The following is a 24120-nucleotide window of genomic DNA, read 5'->3' as shown; positions in this document are numbered from 1 at the left end:
GCCTTGTAACAGCTTCCTAAATCCAAGGATAGATCAGAAACTATATTGTACTTCCTTTAAGGCACTCATTTTTGCATTTCCATTACAGATGTCTGGAAGGTTATACGATGGATACAGATACAGATACATTCACCTGTCAGAAAGATGGTCGCTGGTTCCCTGAGAGAATTTCCTGCAGTCCTAAAAAATGTCCTCTCCCGGAAAACATAACACGTATACTTGTTCATGGGGACGATTTCAGTGTGAATAGGCAAGTTTCTGTGTCATGTGCAGAAGGGTATACCTTTGAGGGAGTTAACATATCAGTATGTCAGGTAAGATTCTGTCTTAATTAGAATGTGTAACGCCTATATATACATATATTGCCAAGCAAGCAGTATCTATAATAGTAATCCAAAAAGAGAAACAGTCTCAAGTTTTCACTCATTTCAAAGGATTTGAGCAATTTCTTGGTAGAAAATATAGTAAAATGTATCTTTTTTTCTGCAGTATTCCCACTTTAAACTAAGAAAGTGCCAAGGTTAGGTAAAATATTAAGATTTCTATAACAATATATTTATAACAAATTAACCATAAATCTTATTAAAAGAGGGTCCTTGTGTAGAAATCAGCCATGGGCTATGCCCAATATTTTCCAATTTTAGTGGAAAGACAAAAGTTTGCAGAAGCAGACAGATAATTGGTGTCAAATCCTCTTCTCTGCTATTTGCTACTTGTAAGCAGCAGAGAAAGTTGCTTAAAATTTCTGAACTTTGGTTTCCTTATTTGTTAAAAAAAAAAAAAAGTATTATTACACGTATCTTGTATTGTTGGTGAGAAATGAGATAAATAATGGAGGAAAGTGCCTGCTTCTACAACCTTGGTCTTTCCGCTAAATCTGGAAACATAACCCATGGCTGATTTCTATGCATAGACATTCTTTTGCACATAAGATTTATGATTCATTTGTCATGAAATCTTATTATAGATATTTTCACATTTTTTTACCTAATTTTGGCACTTTTAGTTTGAAAATGGGAATCGGGCCAGGCGCGGTGGCTCACGCCTGTAATCCCAGCACTTTGGGATGCCGAGGTGGGTGGATCACAAGGTCAAGAGATTGAGACCATCCTGGCCAACACAGTGAAACCCCGTCTCTACTAAAAATACAAAAGTTAGCCGGGCATAGTGGCGCATGCCTGTAGTCCCAGCTACTCGGGAGGCTGAGACAGGAGAATTGCTTGAACCCAGGATGCGGAGGTTGCAGTGAGCTGAGATTGCACCACTGCACTCCAGCCTGGCAACAGAGCGAGACTCCGTGTCACCAAAAAAAAAAAAAAAAAGCGGGGGTTGGGGGGAGGGAATCAGCACGGTAGATAGCAGACTTCCCTAGCCCATCCCCTTCTCCTAACTTCCATAAGATATACCCGGAGAAGAAAAAATGTGTCATTGATACACTCTTGCTGGAGTTGGGGTGGGTGTTGGGGGTTTAAAAGCAGAGGAATGTGGCATAGTATAGCAGACTTTCACTTCAAACATACTTTTTTGTTTAAATTCCATCTCAAATATTTATAGGTTCTATGACCTTATATTCCTTCAGCTTATTTTTTTATTTGTAAATCTGTGATAATTGAAAGGATTAAATTACCTAATGTAATATAAAATTGCTAGTACTTGCCTGACCTATAGTAGGGACTCAAGAACGATTCCCTTCTCCCAGTTTTCCATTTATAAATCATGCATACTCAATGATTGGTCAATGTCAAACCTAAAAGCAGAAACATCAGGGGGAACAAGTTAAATAACACCATGCCCTCAAAATTTGTATGGTTCCAGATGGTCCCTTTTAGATATAGAGCTGAAGAAGTTTTAGAGGAAACTTTGTCTAAGACTCTGAGCTGTCTGACACAGAGTTCTGCCATAATTAAGGGAATCAAATTGTTGTTCTCCAGGTTGGGTGTGTAGACAACTGGGTCCCCTTGTAAGCCCTGGAGGACTCTGTGATACTGGCTAAAAAACATACTAAGCTCTTTTTTTTTAAAGTCAATAATTTATTTTTGACAACCTTCATTAGTTTCTTCACACATAGTATGACCCCCCCTCTTTTGCTCAACTGGGTTTTGGTTTAAATTTTTGGTCTGAAAAGTAGTATAGACCCTTTTTAAGTGTTAAAAAGAATAAACTGTGTAAAACTATGTTCAGCACCTAGGAGTACTTTGTAATGTGACAAAATGATTCTGTAGTTCGTAAAATAAATACGTGGATAAGGAGATCAATATAAATTTTGAAAAATGACTACTGAAAGAGGACCAGTATCTCCAGAAACTAAAACATATCACAGAATTACAAAACTCTTAGTGTAGTATTCATGTAAAATTACATAGGAGTAAAAGTAAATGGGAACAGAAGTAATGAGTCAGAAGCTGGTTCTGATAAAGGAGTCACCACAAGTCTCTGGAGCAAAAGAAATCATTAATAAATGATTAAAATAAAAATAACCAAAATAAATTTCAGATATAACAAAAGAAAACAATAATATGTAGCTTTTAACAGTTACTGGTGTTATAATACCCAGAAAGATTTCTGCAAAATAAAAAATTATTAAGGCATTACTTACAATATTGAAAAATTAAATGCAACATATATACTAGGAAAATGGTTAATCACGATGCAGGCATATATACAAAATTACTTTTGGTTCATATGTAGAATGAGGGTTTAGCCTCAAATCCTGTTTAAAACTGTTATCCAATTCATATATATTTCCACAAAGAAAACAGAAAAATATTAGCAATAGAATAACAATCTTCAAGAGATATATCTCTGTGTGCCTCACCTTACCCAACAGATTAACCATTTTCCTAGTATATATGTTGCATTTAATTTTTCAATAGTGTAAGTAATGCCTTAATTTTTTTTTTTTGCAGAAATCTTTCTGGGTAATTATAACACTAATAACTGTTAAAAGCTACATATTATTGTTTTCTTTTGCTATATCTGGAATTTATTTTGGTTATTTTTATTTTAATCATTAAGGATTTCTTTATAAAATTTATTTTCATCATTATTGATTTCTTTATAGATATGAAATTTTATATATATATATCAATTTTTTTCTACGTCACCCCTTCAAAAATATGTGATAAAATGTTTTCAAGTATTCTCGTTGGAATGGAGAAAAGGAAGCTGATTTTCTTGAACTTTGAGTAGTATGCCTAAAATTTGCTGTTTCTCATAAACTATTATAAAATATAGAATCATGAAATTTAAGAGTGCATTCATGTAAGTCATAGAATATTTGTATTAACCTCCAGTTCTCATGCATTATAATGAAAATATATTTCTTGTTGTTTGTGATTTTTGAATAGATTCTATTAGGAAGAAAATGCCTGTTTTATGGGCTTAAGAAATGTCTAAAATTGTCTATGGGTGACTATTAAGGCCATCTAACAATTAAAGTGTGTTTTTTAAGCCCACAGATAATAAGTAGCAAAAGTAGGACCAAACTCTAGGTGCTTTTGACTATCATTTTGGAGATTATTCTGCAAATAACCAATATTTGCAAATTTCTTCATTCGTATGTATTAACTTCTAAACATAACTTACATTTTGTTATTTGTCACTTAGCTTGATGGAACCTGGGGGCCACCATTTTCTGATGAATCTTGCAGTCCAGTTTCTTGTGGGAAACCTGAAAGTCCAGAACATGGATTTGTGGTTGGCAGTAAATACACCTTTGAAAGCACAATTATTTATCAGTGTGAGCCTGGCTATGAACTAGAGGTAAGCGAACAAATTGTTTAACTAGAATTAATTTGTTTTTCCAATATACTTGGGGATACTTTCAGTATTAGCACAAATTTGTTTTACTGACTTTGGTCTCAAAAGATTCTATTATACTTTGTTCTCTTATACTCTAACATTTTCCAAGAAATATTTAAGGCAACTTAGAGTTTTAAAAAGCAAAATAAACTGGGTGCGGTGGCTCATGCCTGTAATCCGAGCACTTTGGGAGGCCGAGGTGGGCAGATCCCTTGAGGTCAGAAGTTCAAGACCAGTCTGGCTAACATGGTGAAACCCCGTCTCTACTAAAAATACAAAAATTAGCTGTGCATGGTGGCGGGCACCTGTAATCCCAGCTACTTGGGAGACTGAGGCAGGAGAACTGCTTGAACCCGGGAGGTGTAGGTTGCAGTAAGCTGAGATCATGCCACTGCACTCCAGCCTGGGCGGTAAGAGTGAGACCATCTCAAAGACAAAAAAAAGCAAAATAAGTCTCAAAAAACATGAAAGCCATGATAAGGAAGGAAAAAAGTAAGTTCGCAAACCACAAGACAGATGCTGTGACTTCAACTGACCATTTAAACTGTGTTTCGGCTTGCTGGTAATCATATTCTGCAACAGGGAAGTCCACTGGGCACCATGGAGAGGTAACCACAAGGATTTAGGTATGCAAAGCCAGGATGTCCTCAAACAATGGGCTCATATACCTTGGCATTGAGATGCCAAGTTCCCATAAGCAAATCTGGCTTGAAAAAACCACAGAACGGTTTTAACTAATACCAACTTCATTCTTGAGACAACTCTTGCTTTGTAATATTAAAATCCCCTCCGCAGCACCTAGGTCTCTGTTTACTTTAGTGGGAGAGCTAGATCAATCAGTTTTGCTGAAAGCATCACCGTATCACTAAACTTGAAACTTAAGAGGCCTATTTTACATTACACCATGTTGTCATTTAGTTTTTCAGGAAACTCTTTTTTATTTTTATTGTTATAATGGTATTTAAAGGTAGGTTTTGGCTGGGTGTCATGGCTCACACCTGTAATCTCAGCACTTTGGGAAGCCAAGGAGGGTGGATCACTTGAGCTCAGGGGTTCAAGACCAGGCTGGGCAACATAGTAAGACCCAGTCTCTACAAAAAATACAGAAAATAGCCAGGCGCAATGGAATGTGCCTGTAGTCCCAGCTACACAGGAGACTGAGGGAGGAGGATCGCTTAAGCCCAGGAGGCAGAGGTTGCAGTGAGCCATGATCGCACCATTGCACTCCAGCCTGGGTGATAGGAGTGAAACCCTGTCTCAAAAAAAAAAAAAAAAAAAGTATTCATCGCCAGTTTTCTGTTAAATGTTTTGCATGTCCCATTATTTTCTGACCATGCAGTGCAAGAATTATCATAAGATAGGTATATGCAATCTGGGACCAGGCTTATATGTATCTTCTTTCCTCAAAAGATGATAATGTAATGGTGATTACATTCGGAGTGTTTTCCTGTTTTTGAAACCTCGTTCTTCATGCAAGAATATTAATCTTGCAGTTTATTAAGAAGAAAAGTAATATAAAATTATGAACAAATATAGAGCAAACTGTCATTAAATTTGAAGCAGATAATTTAAAAATTTGTGGAAACATATGTTAACTGAAAAATTGAGAAAGGTGCAATAGTGATTGCTCTCACTCCAAGCTATTATACATGTTAGAATCACTTGAGAAACTTTTTAAAATATTAATGTTCAGTTACTTGGAGAAATTACAAATTCCAGGTCTGGTAAAAGATTGCCTGGAAACTCTTGTCACATGAAATAGCAGGGAACCTAACAAAGACTACATGTCAAAAGGATTCAGAAGCTACTGGACAAGGCTCCCACAGGTCAAGATGAGACCATTTTAGCATTAACAAGCATAATAACTTCAATGGACTGAAACACATCAAATAGGTCATAAATGACACTAGGCTTATAATGATACTTTAAAAAATTAGTTAGAAACTCTTAAAGGATGCTTATGAACAAACTCATTATTTTAAAAGCAGACAACTGAAGAGGAAGAATTGTCTTTCCAGTGCTACCTGTTTGACTAGATAACCAAACAGTAGATAAGGGGAAGTTACAGTTAACAATGATAAAATAGAATTTAAATAGCAGAATTCACAACTCCTAAGAATTAATGGATTTAGGTCATGATCATCCATGGCTGCTGAAGTCACAAAAAATGGAGACAATGAGACATTATGTGTCTCTGGATGGGTGAACAACCCCAATCTATGAAAACATTGTGTGCTCTCCTACCTCCACCACACACACACAAAATGAATATGGAACTTATCAAGCCTCTAAATCCAACAAACTGTGTCAGAGACACCACAGAAAATTCTATCTGTGGGAACAGATACAGGACCAATGACCCAGTTTTTCAGTGTCCAAGACAAATAAATTGACAGGGCAGAGGGGAGTAAATAGAGAAGGAAACTAATTTTAGAGGGACATAAGAGACATTGCATTAGTCATGATTCTCCAAAGAAAGAGAACCAATAGGAGAGAGAGAGAGAGAAGAATATATATATATATATAAAATGAGGAATTGGGTCACACGTTAATGGAGGCTAAATCCCAGGATCTTCTGTCTGCAAACTGGAGACCCTGAGAAGCTGGTGGTGTAATTCAGTCTAAGTCCAAAGGTCTGAGAACTAGGTGAGCTGATGATGTAAACCCCTGTCTGAAGATAGAGGAGGAGATTGAGTCCCAACTCAAGTGGTGAGGAAGAAAAAGAGGGCCATTTCCTCCTTCCACGTTTTGTTCTATTTGGTCCCTCAGTGTTTTGGAAGATGCCCCCCACACTCCACATCGGGGAGGGCAATCTACTTTACATGATCCACTAATTTAAATGCTAATCTCATCCAGAAATATCCTCACAGACACATCCAGAAGCAGTGTTTAAGCTGGGCACCTCATGGCCCACTCAAGTTGCTGTACATCAGTATTTGTAAAGAGTTTCTTAGGTGATTCTAGCGTGGAGCTCAGAGTGACAGCAATCACTATTATCGCGCTCTCAATTTTGTAGTTAATACCAGGATGTTTCCAAAAGTTTAAAGGTTAATTATCTATTAACGCTTCTTCAAATGTAATGACCCATCAAGGCTGGGCATGGTGGCTCACGCCTATAACCTCAGCACTTTGGGAGGCTGAGGCGGGTAGATCACCTGGGATCACAAGTTTGAGACCAGCCTGTCCAACATGGTGAAACCCCATCTCTACTAAAAAATACAAAAATTAGCAGGGTGTGGTGGCAGGCACCTGTAGTCTCAGCTACTTGGGAAGCTGAGACAGGAGAATCGCTTGAACACAGGAGGTGGAGGTTGCAGCGAGCCGAGATCGTACCACTGCACTCCAGCCTGGGCAACAGAGCAAAACTCTGTCTCAAAAAAAAAAAAAAAAAGTAATGACCCATCAGTTTGCTGTACATTTGTTCATAAAATTAACCATCACAGAAACATAAACTAGTCTCAGTGTGTGGATCTTATTTGGTACTTATTCAACAGAACTATTTAAATAAATTATGAAATTTATGCAACAATTGGAAATTTGAAAACTGGACATTTTATTAAGGAATTGTTACTTTTTAAGCTGTGATAATGTGGTTATAATTTTTAAGAGCTCTTTTAGCGATTCATACTGAAATAATTATTGTTAAATGTTTTGAAGTCTAGAATTTGCTTCAAAATAATGTGACTTCATGGAAGGGGTGGGGCTTACATGAAACAAGGTTGGCCTTGAGTTAATTGGATAAACTGGGTGATGTCTACATGGTAGTTTCTTATACTGTTCTTTCTACTGTTGGTATTTCTCATGTGTTTGAATTTTTCCATCAGACAGCATTTTTTTTAATGCAAATACCTGTTCTCACGTCAGACTAATTAATTCAATATCTCTGTGGATTGAGTCTGGGGCAGCAGTACCCTTTTCAGAGTTCCCTTGGTGATTCGTGTGTGCAGCCAGGACTGAGAATCACTGACAAATTGCTGCTCTTATAATCAGTGGAGTTCACTACCATCTGCTTGAGAATCACCTGAGAAGTTGTAAAAAGAAAAAGAGTACATATTGCTAGGCCAAGATCATCTAAACCAAATAGTTTCTGGGGGTTTGCATTTTTAGAATGTATGCTTAATATTATTTCTGATTGTCAAATCATAATTGTATACATTTTTGGGATACACAATTACCAAGATATATATGGAGTCAGCCTAAGTGTTGGGTGTCATCGATGGATGAATGGATAAAGAAAATGTGAGATATAAGTGTGTGTGTGTGTGTGTGTGTGTATATATATATATTGTTATGTGTATACATCACATCTGTTTTTATGGCCAAATAGTACTCTATTGTGTATGTATGTGTGTGTATATACATATATTATGATACTATGATTCATATATTTCTAAGAATACTACCGTTTGACCACTTCTAATGCATTCTTTGTCAGTCTTAGCTACAGATTATAATTAGTTGCCATTTAAAATAAAAGGTGAAGCAAAGTCTGTACCTTAATTATACTGGTCTGCCAGAGTGTGAATTTTGAAGCAATTTGATAAAAACATTTTTGAAAGTCTAAATCTACTCCTTAAACTGTATTTATTTAACATGTTTATTTAGCATTCCAGTGCTGAGCGATTCGAGGCCATAGCTAAGATTACTTTGCATTTCCTTATTATCTTTCTGTTGTAGAGTTATGAGCTTGATGACCTTTCTCCATTGTTTCACAGGGCAACAGGGAACGCGTCTGCCAGGAGAACAGACAGTGGAGTGGAGGGGTGGCAATATGCAAAGGTGAGTTGAATGACACTTAGCCCCCAAAATGACACTGAGGACACAAAATAACAGTGTGGCTACATTTTCTTTATAGGTTAGTTTTGTAATTAAAATGTAAGCCAACTCCATAAGCCATATGAGAACCTTTTAATGGGCTTCTTCTCAAGGGCAGTAAACCAATAAAAGGATCAAAAACTGTAGCAGGGATTAACAATTAACTGCAATAGGACACAAGATTACTGACTCTGGAATGGCAAACATTTTGTTTAAAAACTAGTTAATTATTGAGTTTATTAGCATTTTTGTGGGGGGTTTTCTCAAATAATTATAGAGGGCTTAGAGCTGTTGTTTTTTTGGTGACAATACTAGCCAATACTTTTAATGTACTGTTGGTCCATCTGTCAAGTTGGTCCATCTGTCAAATCAATTAATATTCTGCATGGAATTTTACATTAACTCATTTTATGAGAACAACCAAGTTTATTTGGCAAAATGTGGGTTAATGCACATAACTTTATCCCCAGTATTCCCTTCTCTGCCAAAGGACAATGTATGTATGTATTTTTATTTTTATTTTTATTTTTAAATAGAGTCTCACTCTGTCACCCAGGGTGGAGTGCAGTAGTGCAACCTCAGCTCACTGCAACCTCCACCTCACGGGCTCAAGCGACTCTCATGCCTCAGCCTTCCGAGTAGCTGGGGCTACAGGCATGTTCCACCATGCCCGGGTAATTTTTTGTATTTCAGTAGAGACGGGGTTTCACCATGTTGGCCAGGCTGGTCTCGAAATCCTGGCTTCAAGCAATCCACGTGCCTCAGCCTCCCAAAGTGCCGGGATTACTGGCATGAGCTACCACGCCTGGCACAGCATCAATAGCATTTTAAAGCTCCCTATGTGATTTCAAAGTGCAGCCAAGGTTAAGATCTGTGATCCCAGCGTACTCAACTTTGGGCTGAAAGAAGTCCATTAGCTTCTAGTCCAGGGACTCAACTCTGAGTTCACATTTGAATTGTTTGGGGAATTTTTAATATAATACTGCAAAGTAGCCCTCAATATAAAGATCTGGACTCATTTGGTCTGTGATAGGCCATAAATGCTTCCCAGGTTCTCTAAGGTACCGCCAAACTTGAGAACCACTAGTCTAGAACCACCTTCTCTGCCTTCAAAAAATTATAAAATTAAGACTCAAGCGCATTTTTTGAGATTCTTGAAAGGGTGATCCTATTTTCCTCATAGCATCCCTGTTAATAACATTTCTCACAATAATGCAAAATCATTCTTTATAACTTTACTGTAATACTCACCAGTTTATGAAGTCAGCATATTCCTCAAAAGCCATATAAAATGTCATTTATTCTAATTCTCCACAAGCTCTTGGGTCCCTGTTCTTTATAGTTTCCTATTATCTTTTACCTTCTGATAATTTTATATTTTCTCTTCTTACAAGCAGTATGACCTTGACCAAATTATTTAACTTCTCTAAGCCTCACTTTTTGTCAACTGTTACATGAGATAATCTCAGAGTTGCTATAAGTAAGGTTGCCAGATTTAGAAGAAACAAAAATACAGGACATGCAGTTATATTTAAATTTCAGATAATAAATAATTTAAATGTAAACTTATAAATATGCAATATTTGAGACATGCTTATACTAAAAATGTATTTGTTATTTATCTGATACTGAAATTTAGCAGGACATCCTGTATTTTATTTGGGCTTACAACTTAAGTGTTGTAAGAAATAAATTTAATATTGTTTGAAAAGTTCTTGGCCATTGTTAGCAACTTACAATGAGATTGTTTTATTTTACCCACCTGTTCATCCATACTCCCTGTCCCCAGCATTATTAATAATACATAAAGACAGCTGGAGTCAATAGGACTAAATCCCAATCTTTAATTGCATGCATGTATCAATCCAATAATTAGGTATGCTATATTTTTCTCCTTCAATGAATATCACTGTGCTTCACACATGAGTAGGCCATAATATTTTATATATTCCATGAAGTATCTTTGGCAATCATAGGAAAAGAAGGAAAGAGGAATTGGTGAAGCAATTAATATGAGGCTTTTATTCTTGTTTTTAGAGGCCAGGTGTGAAACTCCACTTGAATTTCTCAATGGGAAAGCTGACATTGAAAACACGACGACTGGACTCCACGTGGTATATTCCTGCAACAGAGGCTACAGTCTTGAAGGGCCGTCTGAGGCACACTGCACTGAAAATGGAACCTGGAGCCACCCAGTCCCTCTCTGCAAACGTGTGTGTTGACTTTAGGAGAAATTTTAATCAGATTCAGTTTCACAATTAGCTTCTCACATATCCCAAACATAGAGGAAACTCCACTCATAAGGGATATGGGCCCAGAGAAAGCAATTAATGCCTATCCAAGCTGAATTCTCTGGGCTATTTTAAAAATCTATTTGTGTTATCTAAGTCCTGTCTGAGAATCAGCTTTTGTCAGATTCCTTGAGTGATTACTAAGAGAAAATGCAACTTAATGAAAAAATTTTGACATACATGTATCATGAATTCTACTGGGGATAGGAAAGAAATGAAAGAAAATACATTTAATATATGATGTTAATATAATGAAGTATATATAAATATGATAAATTAAGATAATGAGTTATAACCATTCGAATGAAAACAATATTCACAAGCAAGGTATAAGTTGAGATTGCTCTTGTTACTGTTTCAAGTATCATCATAAGGCAGTAACAACGGAAGTGTACCTCACTCAAAATACTTTTGTGCCTATTTAAAAATCTGAAATTGCTAGAAATATGTGTTGACATGTGTGTCAAACACTTGCGCTAAGCACGCATAATGCCATCATCATTTCCTGTGTTTCCCTCGGGCCTATAAAAATGAATCCATCTTTATCAATAAAGCATGCAAACTCCACTAGTTCTAATATCCTGCCCATAGCAGTATGAGTCTAAAGTCATATTCAGCTCACATAGAAATGTCTGATGGTTTCCTGGTTCCATCCTCCTGAAGGATGTTCAATAAAAGAAAGTAAGGTGACAATGAGAAGTATTTGATATTCTTCAAATAAGGGAATATTTGATATACCCCTTGATTTCTAGTATGCCTTTTGTTTTCACAATGCTGATCCAAAAATCAGTCTAAAATAATGTTGTGGCCCATAATTTGAGGCATAAATTGTCATCTTCAACTTTTAGGACCTTGCATTAGTGGTTGAATAACTTCATGTTTTCTGATCTTATCTGGCTTTATCTTTACATATAATTTCATGAGGATGCAAAACAAGTCTGTGTCTAATGTTCGAAGTTCCACATTTTTAAATCTTATATGATCATTATTGAGAACCCATCTCTTATAGGACTACTACTCTGCCTTCGAAGAAATACATTAGGAAAAGAGGGGAAATATCAGTAAGCATTTTCTTTTCTTTTTGACAGCAAATCCATGCCCTGTTCCTTTTGTGATTCCTGAGAATGCTCTGCTGTCTGAAAAGGAGTTTTATGTTGATCAGAATGTGTCCATCAAATGTAGGGAAGGATTTCTGCTGCAGGGCCACGGCATCATTACCTGCAACCCCGATGAGATGTGGACACAGACAAGCGCCAAATGTGAAAGTAAGTCAGCAGGTGGAAGCCAGTTCATGCCGCTAGTGTGAAATGTTTTCCCATCCCTGTGAGGTTGTTTTCAATCAAGTCACTTAGTTGTAGATATTTAGATCTCTGTGCCATCACAGTTATCATCTTCCTCATTAATGTTTGTAAATTTTTTTTAATCTTCAAATTTCAAACATTTAAAAAAAAAGCTTTCCAGAACTAAACTAAAACCCACCTGACTAGGATTCACTGAACAGATTTTCAAAATGTGCTCCTCCAAGAATGAGCAAGATATTAAATTCAAAATACAAATTTTTCTCCACACTGTCAGGGTCCCCAAACTATCCTTTAATAGACTATGAATGTTTTGCAATAGAAAAATTATTCCACAGTGGTTCTCAAACTTGAGCCTGCGTCAGAACCACCTAGAGAACCTGTTAAAACACATTTCTAGATGTTGCTGATGAGGATGCTGCTGGCCCAGGAAACACAATCTGAGAACCACTAGCAAGCACTACGTTGCTAGCACTAGCACTATAGGTTAGCGCTTTGTTACTGCATTTATGCAATCTGGAGGCATCTTTTGCAGCCTTGTGATAATGCAACCTTTTTTAACACACACTTTTTCTAACTCCATTTAAAACATCTCACTGCCGGCAGGGTGCGGTGGCTCACACCTATAATCCCAGCACTGTGGGAGGCCGAGGTGGGCAGATCACCTGAGGTCAGGACTTTGAGACCAGCCTGGCCAACATGGCAAAACCCCGTCTCTACTAAAAATACAAAAGTAAGCTGGGCATGGTGGCACACACCTGTAATCCCAGCTACTCAGGAGGCTGAGTTAGGAGAATCTCTTGAACCTGGAAGGTGGAGGTTGCAATGAGCCAAGATCGCACCACTGCACTCCAGCCTGGGAGACAGAGCAAGACTGCATCTCAAAAAATAAATAAAAATAAAAATCCCCCTGCTCTCCAGGCTCATTTGTTGTCTAAGCTACTCCCTCTACAGTAATCAATTAAAATATTCATTGAGTCCGACCAGAGGCAAGGCACAAGGCTGCATAGTATAAGAATGTATCATGCCTACAATGGTCTTCATCTTCAGTACACTTGCACTCCACTTAATGAGATAAGAAATATGCCTGTGAAGGTCATGGGGATTCTGGAATCAGAAAGGCCTGAGTTTGAATTCTGTCCTCAAAATGTTTAATTCTAAACTTATGCTAGTGCCTTACTTCTCTGAAATGTTTAACTCTAAACTTATGCTAGTGCCTTACTTCTCTGAGTCTTAGGGCTGTCATTTGTTAAGAGTCTCAACTATACCTATCTTGTAGTTATTATAGATATCTTAATAGATTTGAAGAATAAACAAATTGATGCATATTAGCAATAATTCCTAATAGGAAGATATACACAACAGCCCAAGTCCCTGAATTTTCAGCTAGCAGCTTATTGCAGTATTAGAATGTTTATTTTGCGGGGAGGGGTCAAGATGGCCAACTAGAAACAGCTGTGGCCGGAGCTACCCACTGAGAAGAACAAAAACAGTGAGTGAATCCTGCACCAGCAACTGAGGTATCCAGGTTCTCTCATTGGGACTGACTAGGCAGTTGGCACAATCCACAGAAAGTGAGAAAAAGCAAGGTGGTACAACGGCCCACCTGGGAGACACATGGGGCAAGCAGAGCTCCCACCCCCAACCAAAGGAGGCAGTGAGTGATTGTGCTACCCCACTCAGGAAACCACACTTTTTCCATGGATCTGTGCAACCTGCAGATCAGGAGATCCCCCTCATGAGCCCACGCCACCAGGGACTTGGGTCCCAAGCACAGAGCTGTGCAGATTCCTGGCGGCCACTCAGCTGAAAACTGCCTAAGACTACCGAGTTATCGGAGCTGCCTAAGACTACCGAGTTATCGGAGGGGGGAGAAGCCACCATCACTGTGGCTGCCTCCTGCCTAAGATGACTGAGCTTCTGGGGGAAGGGGCGGCCACCATCACTGCAGCTCCAGTCTGCCATTTTTTTCCCTGCTGATGCCAGAGAGACTGGGCAATTTGGACAGAGGAGGAATTCCCCACAGTGCAGCACAGCAGCTGTGACAGATGGTAGCCAGACTGCCTCCTTAGGCTGGACCTGACCCTTCCCTCCTCACTAAGCAGGGCCTGCCTGCAGGAATTTCAGCAACTCCAGCCAGGGGTTTACGAACAGAACTCTGATCTCCCTGAGATGGAGCTCCTGGGGCTCCATGTGGCCATGGTCTCCACAGATCAGCAGGCTTAGTTCTTCCCCTGCTGGCTCTGAGGAATCCAAGCAGGCTGGACTAGTGGGATTCCCCACAGCACAGTGCACCTGCTTTGCCAAGGGGCAGCTAGAGCGCTTTCTTAAGTGAATCTCTGATCCCATGCCTCCTGATTGGGATGAGACCCCCCCCACACAACAGGGGTCACCAGACACCTTACACAAGGGTGTTCCTGCTGGCATCAGGTCAGTGCCCCTCTGGGACAGAGCTCCCAGAGGAAGGAGCAGGCAACCATCTGGTAACACCTTCAGATGCAGGTGGGACCCAGGCAAATAGGGTCTGGAGTGGACCCCCAGCAAACCACAGCAGCCCTACAAAAGAGGGGCCTGACTGTTAAAAGAAAAAACAGAGAAAGCAACAACAGCCATCAACAAACAAGCCCTCACAAAAGCCTCATCCAAAGGGTCAGCAGCCTCAAAGATCAAAACTGGAGAACTCAGGAAGATGAGAAAAAAAAATCAATGAAGAAAACACTGAAAACTCAAAAAGCCAGAGTTCCTCTTCTCATCCAAATGACTGCAACACTTCTCCAGGAAAAGCACAGAACTGGGAAGAGGCTGGGATTGATGAATTGAAAGAAGTAGGCTTCAGAAAGTCGGTAATAATGAAGTTCGCTGAGCTAAAGGAACATGTTCTAACCCAATGCAAAGATGCTAAGAACCAGGATAAAACATTACAGGATCTGTTAACCAGAATAACCAGTTTAGAAAGGAATGTAAATGACCTGATGGAGCTGAAAAACACAACACGAGAACTTCACAATGCAACAAGTATCAATAGCTGAATGGACCAAGTGGAGGAAAGAATTTTAGAGTTTGAAGACTATCTTGCTGAAATAAGACAGGCATACAAGGAGAACAAAGAATGAAAGGAATGAACAAAACCTCTGAGAACTCTGAAATTATGTAAAAAGACCGAAACGATGATTGATTGGGGTACCCGAAAGAGATGAGTATAGAACCAACTTGGAAAACATACTTCAGGATATCATCCAGGAGAACTTCCCCAACCTAGGAAGACAAGGCCAACATTCCAGTTCAGGAAATCCGGAGAACCCCAGTAAGATACTCCATGAGAAGATCAACCCCAAGACACGTAATCCTCAGGTTCTCCAAGGAAAAAATGTTAAGGGCAGCCAGAGAGAAAGGCCAGGTGACCTACAAAGGGAAGCCCATCAGACTAACAGCAGACCTCTCTGCAGAAGCCCTAAAAGCCAGAAGAGATTGGGGGCCAATATTCAACATTCTTAAAAGAATTTCTAACCCAGAATTTCATAGCCGGCCAAACTAAGTTTCATAAGTGAAAGAGAAATAAAATCCTTTTCAAACAAGAAAACACTGAGGGAATTCATCACCACCAGGCCTGCCTTGCAAGAGCTCCTGAAGGAAGCACTAAATATGGAGAGGAAAAATCATTACCAGCCACTACAAAAACACCCTGAAGTACAAATATCAATGACAAGATGAAGCAACATCAACAAGTCTGCAAAATAACCACCGAGCATCGTGATGACAGGATCAAATTCACACATAACAATGCTAACCTTAAATGTAAATGAGCTAAATGCCCCAATTAAAAGACATAAAATGCCAAGCAAATGAAAAGCAGGAAAAAAACGGGGGTTGTAATTCTAGTTTCTGACAAAACAGACTTTAAACCGGCAAAGATCAAAAAAGACAAAGAAGGGCATTTCATAATGGTAAAGGGTTCAATTCAACAAGAAGAACTAACTATCCTAAATATATATGCACCCAGTACAGGAGCACCCAAATTCATAAATCAAGTTCTTAGAGACCTACAAAGAGTCTTTGACATTTACACAATAACAGTGGGAGACTTTAAATACCCCACTGTCAATATTAGATCATCGAGACAGAAAATTAACAAGGATATTCAGGACTTGAACTCAGCTCTGGATCAAATGGTCTTGATAGACATCTACAGAACTCTCCACCCCAAAACAACAGAATATACATTCTTCTCATTGCTTCACAGTACTTACTCTACAATTGATCACATAATTGGAAGTAAAACACTCCTCAGCAAATGCAAAACAACTGAAATCATGACAAACATTCTGTCAGACCACAGCTCAATCAAATTAGAACTCAGAATTAAGAAACTCAAAACCACAAAACTATGTGGAAATTGAACAATCTGCTCCTGAATGACTCCTGGGTACATCATGAAATTAAGGAATAAATCAAGAAGTTCTTTGAAAGCAATGAGAACAATGAGACAATGTACCAGAATCTCTGGGACACAGTTAAAGCAGTGTTAAGAGGGAAGTTTACAGCATTAAATGCCCACATCAAAAAGATAAAATGATCTCAAATTGACACCCTAACATCATAACTAAAAGAGCTAGAGAATCAAGAGCAAACAAACCCTAAAGCTAGCAGAAGACAAGAAATAACCAAGATCAGAGCAGAACTGAAGGAGATACACGAAAAACTCTTCAAAACAATCAATTAATCAAGGAACTGTTTTTTTGAAAAAAGTAATAAAATAAACCACTAGCTAGACTAATAAAAAAAAGAAATAGACAATAAAAAATGATAAAGGGGGGAATATCACCACTGATGACACAGAAATACAAACAACCATCAGAGAATACTATAAACACCTCTATGCACATAAACTAGAAAATCTAGAAGAAATGGATAAATTCCTGGACACATGCACCCTTGGATACATTCCTGGACACATACACCCTTGGATAAATTCCTGGACACATACACCCTTCCAAGACTGAACCAGGAAAAAGTTGGATCCCTGAATAGACCAATAACCGGTTCTGAAATTGAGGCAGTAATAAATAGCCTACAACCAAAAAAAGCCAAGGACCAGACAGATTTATAGCTGAATTCTCCCAGAGGTACAAAGAGGAGCTGGTACCATTCCTTCAGAAACTATTCCAAACAATTGAAAAGGAGGGACTCCTCCCTAACTCATTTTATGAGGCCAGCATCATCCTGATACCAAAACCTGGCGGAGATACAAGAAAAAGAAAACTTCAGGCCAATTTCTCTGATGAACATCAATACAAAAATCCTCAATAAAATACCGGAGAATCAAACCCAGCAGCACATCAAAAAGTTTATCCATCACAATCAAGTTGGCCTCTTCCCCTGGATGCAATGCTGGTTTAACATATGCAAATCAATAAACATAATTCACTTATTTCCTTCTGATTTCTGTTGCATAGTAGGCATTTTGTCCACCTTAGAAGGGAAAAAAAATTTAGAAAAATCATACAAATTTATTATCTCCTCTAACAAGTTTTTGGTAATATTATGACAACAAAGTGACCTTTTAGAAGCCAGCTCATAAGGATGCTTCATTCAAAAGTTGAACAAACTGGATTCTGATTAGAATCCTGATACCAATCTAGCCCTTGCCTTGTGTCCCACCACGGAATAATTCTAATTATCTTAAGGCTTCTTGTAAAATTCTCAAAACAATATCAGTTATACAATTTCTATTTAAATATACAGCATATGTCCCTTTTAAGACAGGATTGTCATCCAATCTATCACAGATCCCAAAAGCAGAAAGTCACTCTTTTACAGTATTGAAAAGAGGAAAACTAACATGAAACCTTGAATTTCATAAACCTCATCAAGTTGTATTCATTGATCATCTACAGACTAGAGACAATATTTATTCACTGACTCATTTTCAAGAGCATGTTGCATGTTAGGCACTGTTCTAGGCATTAATAAAATAGCCCTGATACAATATGCAGTACTACAATTAATGATCTTTACTCTGAAACAGTAGACTACAATCATCATGCTTTCTCTCCTAATTTAATAAGCATCCTGTTTTGAAAGTCTCTTGCAGCCAGTTATTTGATGAGGTACAAGAGCTAATTCTTGATGTCCTACAGACTGCTTTCCTCAGGTTTAAAATAGGCTCACTTTCAACATTTGAATCAGAAGACAAAAAACCTTTGATCTTTGTATGTCTAATTTTTCTCAACAGCAGCAGTTATTTCTTTTAGTTCTTACTATTCTAGATAAGTAGGTGAAAATGTTTTCCTTATTTTATTTTTGCTCTTTAATTCATTCTGAGAGATGAGACTGGGTTCTCAGTCTGTGTTAATAGCACAAGCTTAATTGTTGTCTTGTTTTCCTGTAGAAATCTCATGTGGTCCACCAGCTCACGTAGAAAATGCAATTGCTCGAGGCGTGAATTATCAATATGGAGACATGATCACCTACTCGTGTTACAGTGGATACATGTTGGAGGGTTCCCTGAGGAGTGTTTGTTTAGAAAATGGAACATGGACATCACCACCTATTTGCAGAGGTAAGGAAATATTTGAATGATTATTTCTTAGTGAAACTGCAGGGAAATGTGTATAGAAATCTGATTTGTCCAACAATTAATATGCATACTACTTTATTTTTCCTTGGCTTTAAAATTTCTTTTAGCAGCTGTGTAATTTTCTTTTAATGTTATGGTTTGAGTTTTAAAAGCACATAGAACTCTTAGGTTCTGTGCTTGAAATTTTGCAAAATAGACAGAGGTAATGAGGCACCCTGGTATTATGTCCTAAAATGTACACTTTTATAATAAAATATGATTTTTATACATAATTATTTCATTCATTCTACAAATATTTGCTAGAAGTCAAGAAGTACGTTAGTACACACAGATAAAACCAAGGAACTAAATAATTGGATGAGTTGACCACAAACAATGTTCAGATTTGGACTTTTTTTTTTTTTTTTAATACTTTAAGTTTTAGGGTACATGTGCACAACGTGCAGCTTTGTTACCTATGTCTACATGTGCCATGTTGGTGTGCTGCACCCATTAACTCGTCATTTAACATTAGGTATATCTCCTAATGCTATCCCTCCCTGCTCCTCCCACCCCACAACAGGCCCTGGTGTGTGATGTTCCCCTTCCTGTGTCCATGTGTTCTCATTGTTCAATTCCCACCTACCATTCAGGACTTAGGCATGGGCAAGGACTTCATGTCTAAAACACCAAAAGCAATGGCAACAAAAGCCAAAATTGACAAATGGGATCTAATTAAACTAAAGAGCTTCTGCACAGCAAAAGAAACTACCATCAGAGTGAACAGGCAACCTACAGAATGGGAGAAAATTTTTGCAATCTACTCATCTGACAAAGGGCTAATATCCAGAATCTACAATGAACTCAAACAAATTTACAAGAAAAACAGATTTGGACTTTAATAACTGGTGAGGCAGGGAAGATTGAGGAAGTCAATGGATGAATGGCATGAGCCTCAAAAGAAACAGGGGCTATTGCAAGAGAAAGAGGACTCATTGTCTGGCAGCAACAATGAGAAGTGAGATCACCAATACATGGGATGTAAGAGAATGTAGAGCCTTCTGAGAGGGGTGCTGAGGGGGGGGACATCTTAAAGGAATATCCCAGACTTCACTTAAAGTCTAAAGTCAGAATGAGTGTTGTGTGTGTGATATTGAACAACATAAATGTCTGTTGACAGATAAATGGATAAAAAAATGTGTGTGTTGATAGAAAGATGATGATGATGATGATGACTAAGAAGATAGACTAGATAGACATGCAGATAAAAATAGGCAGATATGATGAAATATTATTCAGCTTTGCAAAAGAAGAAAATCCTGCCATTTACAACAACATGGATTAACCTGGAGGACATCATGCTACATGAAATAAGCCAGACACAGAATGACATATACTGCCTGACTTTGCTGATAGGTGGAATCTAAAATAGTCAAACTCATAGAAGCAGAGAGTAGATGGTGGTTCCCAGGAGCTGGGAGGGGGTGAGGATAGTGAGATGTTGCTCAAGGTATCAAAGTTTCAGTTATGCAAGATGAATAAGTTCTGGAATTCTAATGTCCAGCAATGTGACTGTAGTTAACAATACTGTATTGTATACTGAAAATTTGCTGAAAGGATAGATCTTGTGTTCTCACCACAAAAAAAGAAAGAAAGAAAATAATAACTATGTGAGGGGATGAATGTGCTAATTAGCTCAATTGTGGTGATTATTTCACAATCTATACATAAAACATCAGGTTTTAAATCTTAAATATATACAATTTTTATTTGTTGCACCTCGATAAAGCTACAGGGAAAACTGAAATAATAGCAGCCAATAAAATGCTATACTTCTCCACATAATGAAATTCCCTCTTGAGATTCGATTTTTGTCTCTCTTCCTGAAAGCTTGACTCAAAGTATGAGATATGAAGGGGCAATTCTATTTTCTGACTCCTTCTCTTCGTAATTCCCTGCATTTGTGACCCGTCCTGCTTCTTTTCCAGCTGTCTGTCGATTCCCATGTCAGAATGGGGGCATCTGCCAACGCCCAAATGCTTGTTCCTGTCCAGAGGGCTGGATGGGGCGCCTCTGTGAAGAACGTGAGTTGCTCTTCAGATCTTACTTTGAGTCCTGACAAATTGCCTGATTGCTCCCACCTGAGGGGAGTTACCAGGAAATGGTTGTACTGTTGGGAAGAATTCATTTGCTGTAAGTCCCTGTCCACACCAAACAGAGCACATATGTGTCAACAGGTTGCAGAAGATCTAGAATATTAATGACTTTGAAAATACTGTTATTAAGATCCATCTAAAGTCATCTTCACATGCTCCCTGGCACAAATTTGCAAAAGTCTTCTTGAGAAGGAGCTTGTTTTAAAGTCTCCAAGCTATCCTCTTCCTTTAACTCAGGGTCTACTATGTGCTATGTCAGTCATTGCTGCAGTTGGCATAAACGTGCACCACTGCAAAACATGTACTTTGCAGGTAATATTTGCAGCTCACCATTTCCTCTTTGTTGTTAAGAATAGTTTCTACTAATTAAGAAAATAAGGAAAGCTGGCACTCCTATATCCATACTTGGTAAATTAATATAGAATTTTGATCCTTATAGAAACATTTGAATTTGAAATTCCAGGGAGGTGTAGATAGTGATGTTAAATTTTTTAAATATCTCAACTACACTTTATTTCAATATCTTAAAATATATATATAAGGATAAAATGATTTCATATTTCAACGGGAACAGTGTATTCATGAGATGGCCATTGGTCTATACCAGTTTTTCCTGCAGGGCAGAAATTTTATAGGAGACTAAAATGTTTTAAGTGTGACTTTTTCAACTAATCTATAAAGGAAAATGTATGATGGAAATAAATTTAGGCTAACAACTCACCAAAACAAGTATTCTCAAGTGATTAAAAAAAAAAGAGAAATCACACTTTTCTCTTCCAGCTCACCCCAATCATTCCATTTCACCTAGAGCTCCCAGACTTAAACCTGCTCTTATTTCGAGTCCAAAGACTTAGTGAGCATTGACTTGGGGGTACCCCACGACAGGCCTGGCTTGGCTGCCTTAGCTGGTCTGGCTCACTGAGCATGTGCCTGTACTCCTTCATTACACCAGCACTTCCCAAGCTTTGCTGTGCATACAGATCATCTGGGAGATCAGCAGATCTGGGTTGGTACCTGACATCTGCATTGCTAACCAACTCCTAGGTGATGCAAAGACTATTGGGGTTAGGGAACTTGATTTTGGGGAGCAAGGCAACAATCTCATATCTTTTAAACAGACTATGCCTCTTTAAAGATTTCAGTGATTTCTAGGAGGAGGAATGATAGTCATGAACAGTGTTGGGGAGGCATCATTCAGTCACCATCAGTCCTCAGCTTCTCGGAAATAAAGGGTGTGTTGTCCCATTGTTACCAAAATGTTGCAAACTCCAACCCTATGTTATAGCCTATCTGATTCCCATTCTCACATTTAGTTCAAGACAGGAAGACAGCCTCAAGGCAGCCAAATCCTCTTAGAACATTTTATGTAATTTGTAATGGAAATTTGAAACTATAATAAATGGAGACCATTCTGCTTATTTTGTGAAGAGTTAAAGCAAAGCACTTTGCAGACACTGATTACCGAGTGTCTTCAGTGAAAGTGGATTTGGCCTTAGAGTCATTACATGTGGCTAAGAATCCAGGCTTACTTTCCTGATTGTGTTTTCCCAATGATACTCATTAATAAGCAGAACAAATGCAGGAAAGTTATTTAGTGAGTCATATAAGGTTTCACTCCTGCAAAATGTTTTCTGAACCCTTGAACCTATCTAAGATGTGTACTTTGATCAACACCATTTCAATCCCCACCAGCTTTTTTTTTTTTTTTTTTTTTAGCAATCTGCATTCTTCCCTGTCTGAACGGAGGTCGCTGTGTGGCCCCTTACCAGTGTGACTGCCCGCCTGGCTGGACGGGGTCTCGCTGTCATACAGGTAGGCCTGTTTCATGGTTTGTTTTCTTGGTGGCTCAGTCCCATGAAACTCCAGAGGACATTGAAGAGTGTGACTCAGACTCAGAAGTGGTGGCAAAGTGAAAAAGTACTGATGTTTCTCAAAAATTCCTCAAGATGATCCCTTGGATTGGTGTCTCAACACTGAATTTTATGGTTGCCTAAACATGTTTCCAGGTCATGTGCCAAAGAATAGCATCTAAGTCTACTCAATTATCTGTCTTCTTTATGTCATCTGCTTCATTTTGCAGAGCATAGAGAACACACAGAGGTTCAGAATAATATTTATTTTAATCTCTAAGAAGCTAAATTACTAAATTCATGCCTACTCTTTAGAAAGAGCAAGGTTATACATAAATACAATTTAAGTTAAAATGGAAAAAAAAAAAAAAAAAAACCACTTTATCCAGTCTACCATTGATGAGCATTTAGGTTGATTCCATGTCTTTGCTATTGTGCATAGTGCTGAAATGAACATACACGAGCATGTGTTTTTATGGTAGAATGATTTCTATTCCCTTGGGTATATACCCAGTAATGGGATTGCTTGGGTTGAATGGTAGTTCTGTTTTTAGGCTTTTGAGGAATCGCCATACTGCTTTCCTCAATAGTTGAACTAATTTACACTCTTACCAACAGTGTGTAAGTGTTCCCTTTTCTCCACAACCTCCCCAGCATCTGTTTTTGTTTTGTCTTGTTTTGTTTTTTGAGAACAGAGTTTCACTATTGTCACCCAGGCTGGAGTGCAGTGGCGCAATCTCGAATCACTGAAACCTCTGCCTCCCAGGTTCAAGCAATTCCCCTGCCTCAGCCTCTCGAGTAGCTGGGATTACAGTCACCTGCTGCCATACCCTGCTAATTATTCTATTTTTAGTAGAGACACAGTTTCACCATGTTGGCCAGGTTGATCTTGAACTCCTGACCTCAAGTGATCCACCCACCTTGGCCTCCCAAAGTTTTGAGATTACAAGCATGAGCCACTGCATCCAGCCTATTTTTTTTTACTTTTTAGTAATAGCCCTGCAGCCATAAAAAAGAATGAGATCATGTCCTTTGTGGAATATGGATGGAGCTGGAGGCCATCATCCTTAGAAAAGGAACAAAAAACCAAATACTACATGTTCTCACTTATAAGTGGGAGCTAAATGATGAGAACACGTAAACACATAGGAACAATAGACACTGGAGCCTACTTGAGGGTAGAGGGTGGGAGGAAGGAAAGGATCAGCAAAAATAACTATTGGGAACTAGGCTTAGTACCTGAGTGATGAAATAATCTGTACAACAAACTCCCATGACACAAGTGTACCTATATAACAAACCTGCATATGTACCCTTGAACCTAAAATAAAAGTTAAAAAAAAGTTTAAAGAA

At 38.3% G+C, this 24120-nt stretch overlaps 1 protein-coding gene and 1 long non-coding RNA gene across 14 annotated transcripts in view; one reads left to right on the top strand and one right to left on the bottom strand.

The window, feature by feature from the left end:
* The window catches only part of LOC112134913 (uncharacterized), a 151675-nt gene that overhangs the window by 6857 nt on the left and 120698 nt on the right, over window positions 1-24120 (bottom strand). For 7 of the 8 annotated variants that reach the window (XR_010136579.1, XR_010136584.1, XR_010136581.1 and 4 more), the window contains 3 exons: window positions 3586-3670; window positions 1663-1747; window positions 134-283 (listed from right to left, as the gene is read on the bottom strand). This is a non-coding gene — a long non-coding RNA (uncharacterized LOC112134913). Of the gene's footprint in view, window positions 1-133; window positions 284-1662; window positions 1748-3585; window positions 3671-24120 lie in introns of those variants that run through there. The other variant, XR_010136586.1, reaches the window with a different exon arrangement.
* SVEP1 (sushi, von Willebrand factor type A, EGF and pentraxin domain containing 1) overlaps window positions 1-24120 on the top strand; it is a 202477-nt gene that overhangs the window by 170659 nt on the left and 7698 nt on the right. For all 6 annotated transcript variants that reach the window (XR_008509939.2, XM_009244733.4, XM_054520420.2 and 3 more), the window contains 8 exons: window positions 89-314; window positions 3607-3762; window positions 8517-8580; window positions 10654-10827; window positions 11996-12172; window positions 18594-18764; window positions 20750-20845; window positions 22634-22729. Coding sequence is in view for 5 of the 6 variants with exons in the window: in XM_009244733.4 (XP_009243008.4) it covers window positions 89-314; window positions 3607-3762; window positions 8517-8580; window positions 10654-10827; window positions 11996-12172; window positions 18594-18764; window positions 20750-20845; window positions 22634-22729 (1160 nt within the window). In the remaining variant the exon portion in view is untranslated. The remainder of the gene's footprint in view (window positions 1-88; window positions 315-3606; window positions 3763-8516; window positions 8581-10653; window positions 10828-11995; window positions 12173-18593; window positions 18765-20749; window positions 20846-22633; window positions 22730-24120) is intronic.

Source organism: Pongo abelii, chromosome 13 (genome assembly GCF_028885655.2).
Source record: "Pongo abelii isolate AG06213 chromosome 13, NHGRI_mPonAbe1-v2.0_pri, whole genome shotgun sequence".
Classification (NCBI taxonomy): Eukaryota; Metazoa; Chordata; class Mammalia; order Primates; family Hominidae; genus Pongo; species Pongo abelii.
This window is presented reverse-complemented; position numbering and strand designations above follow the sequence as displayed.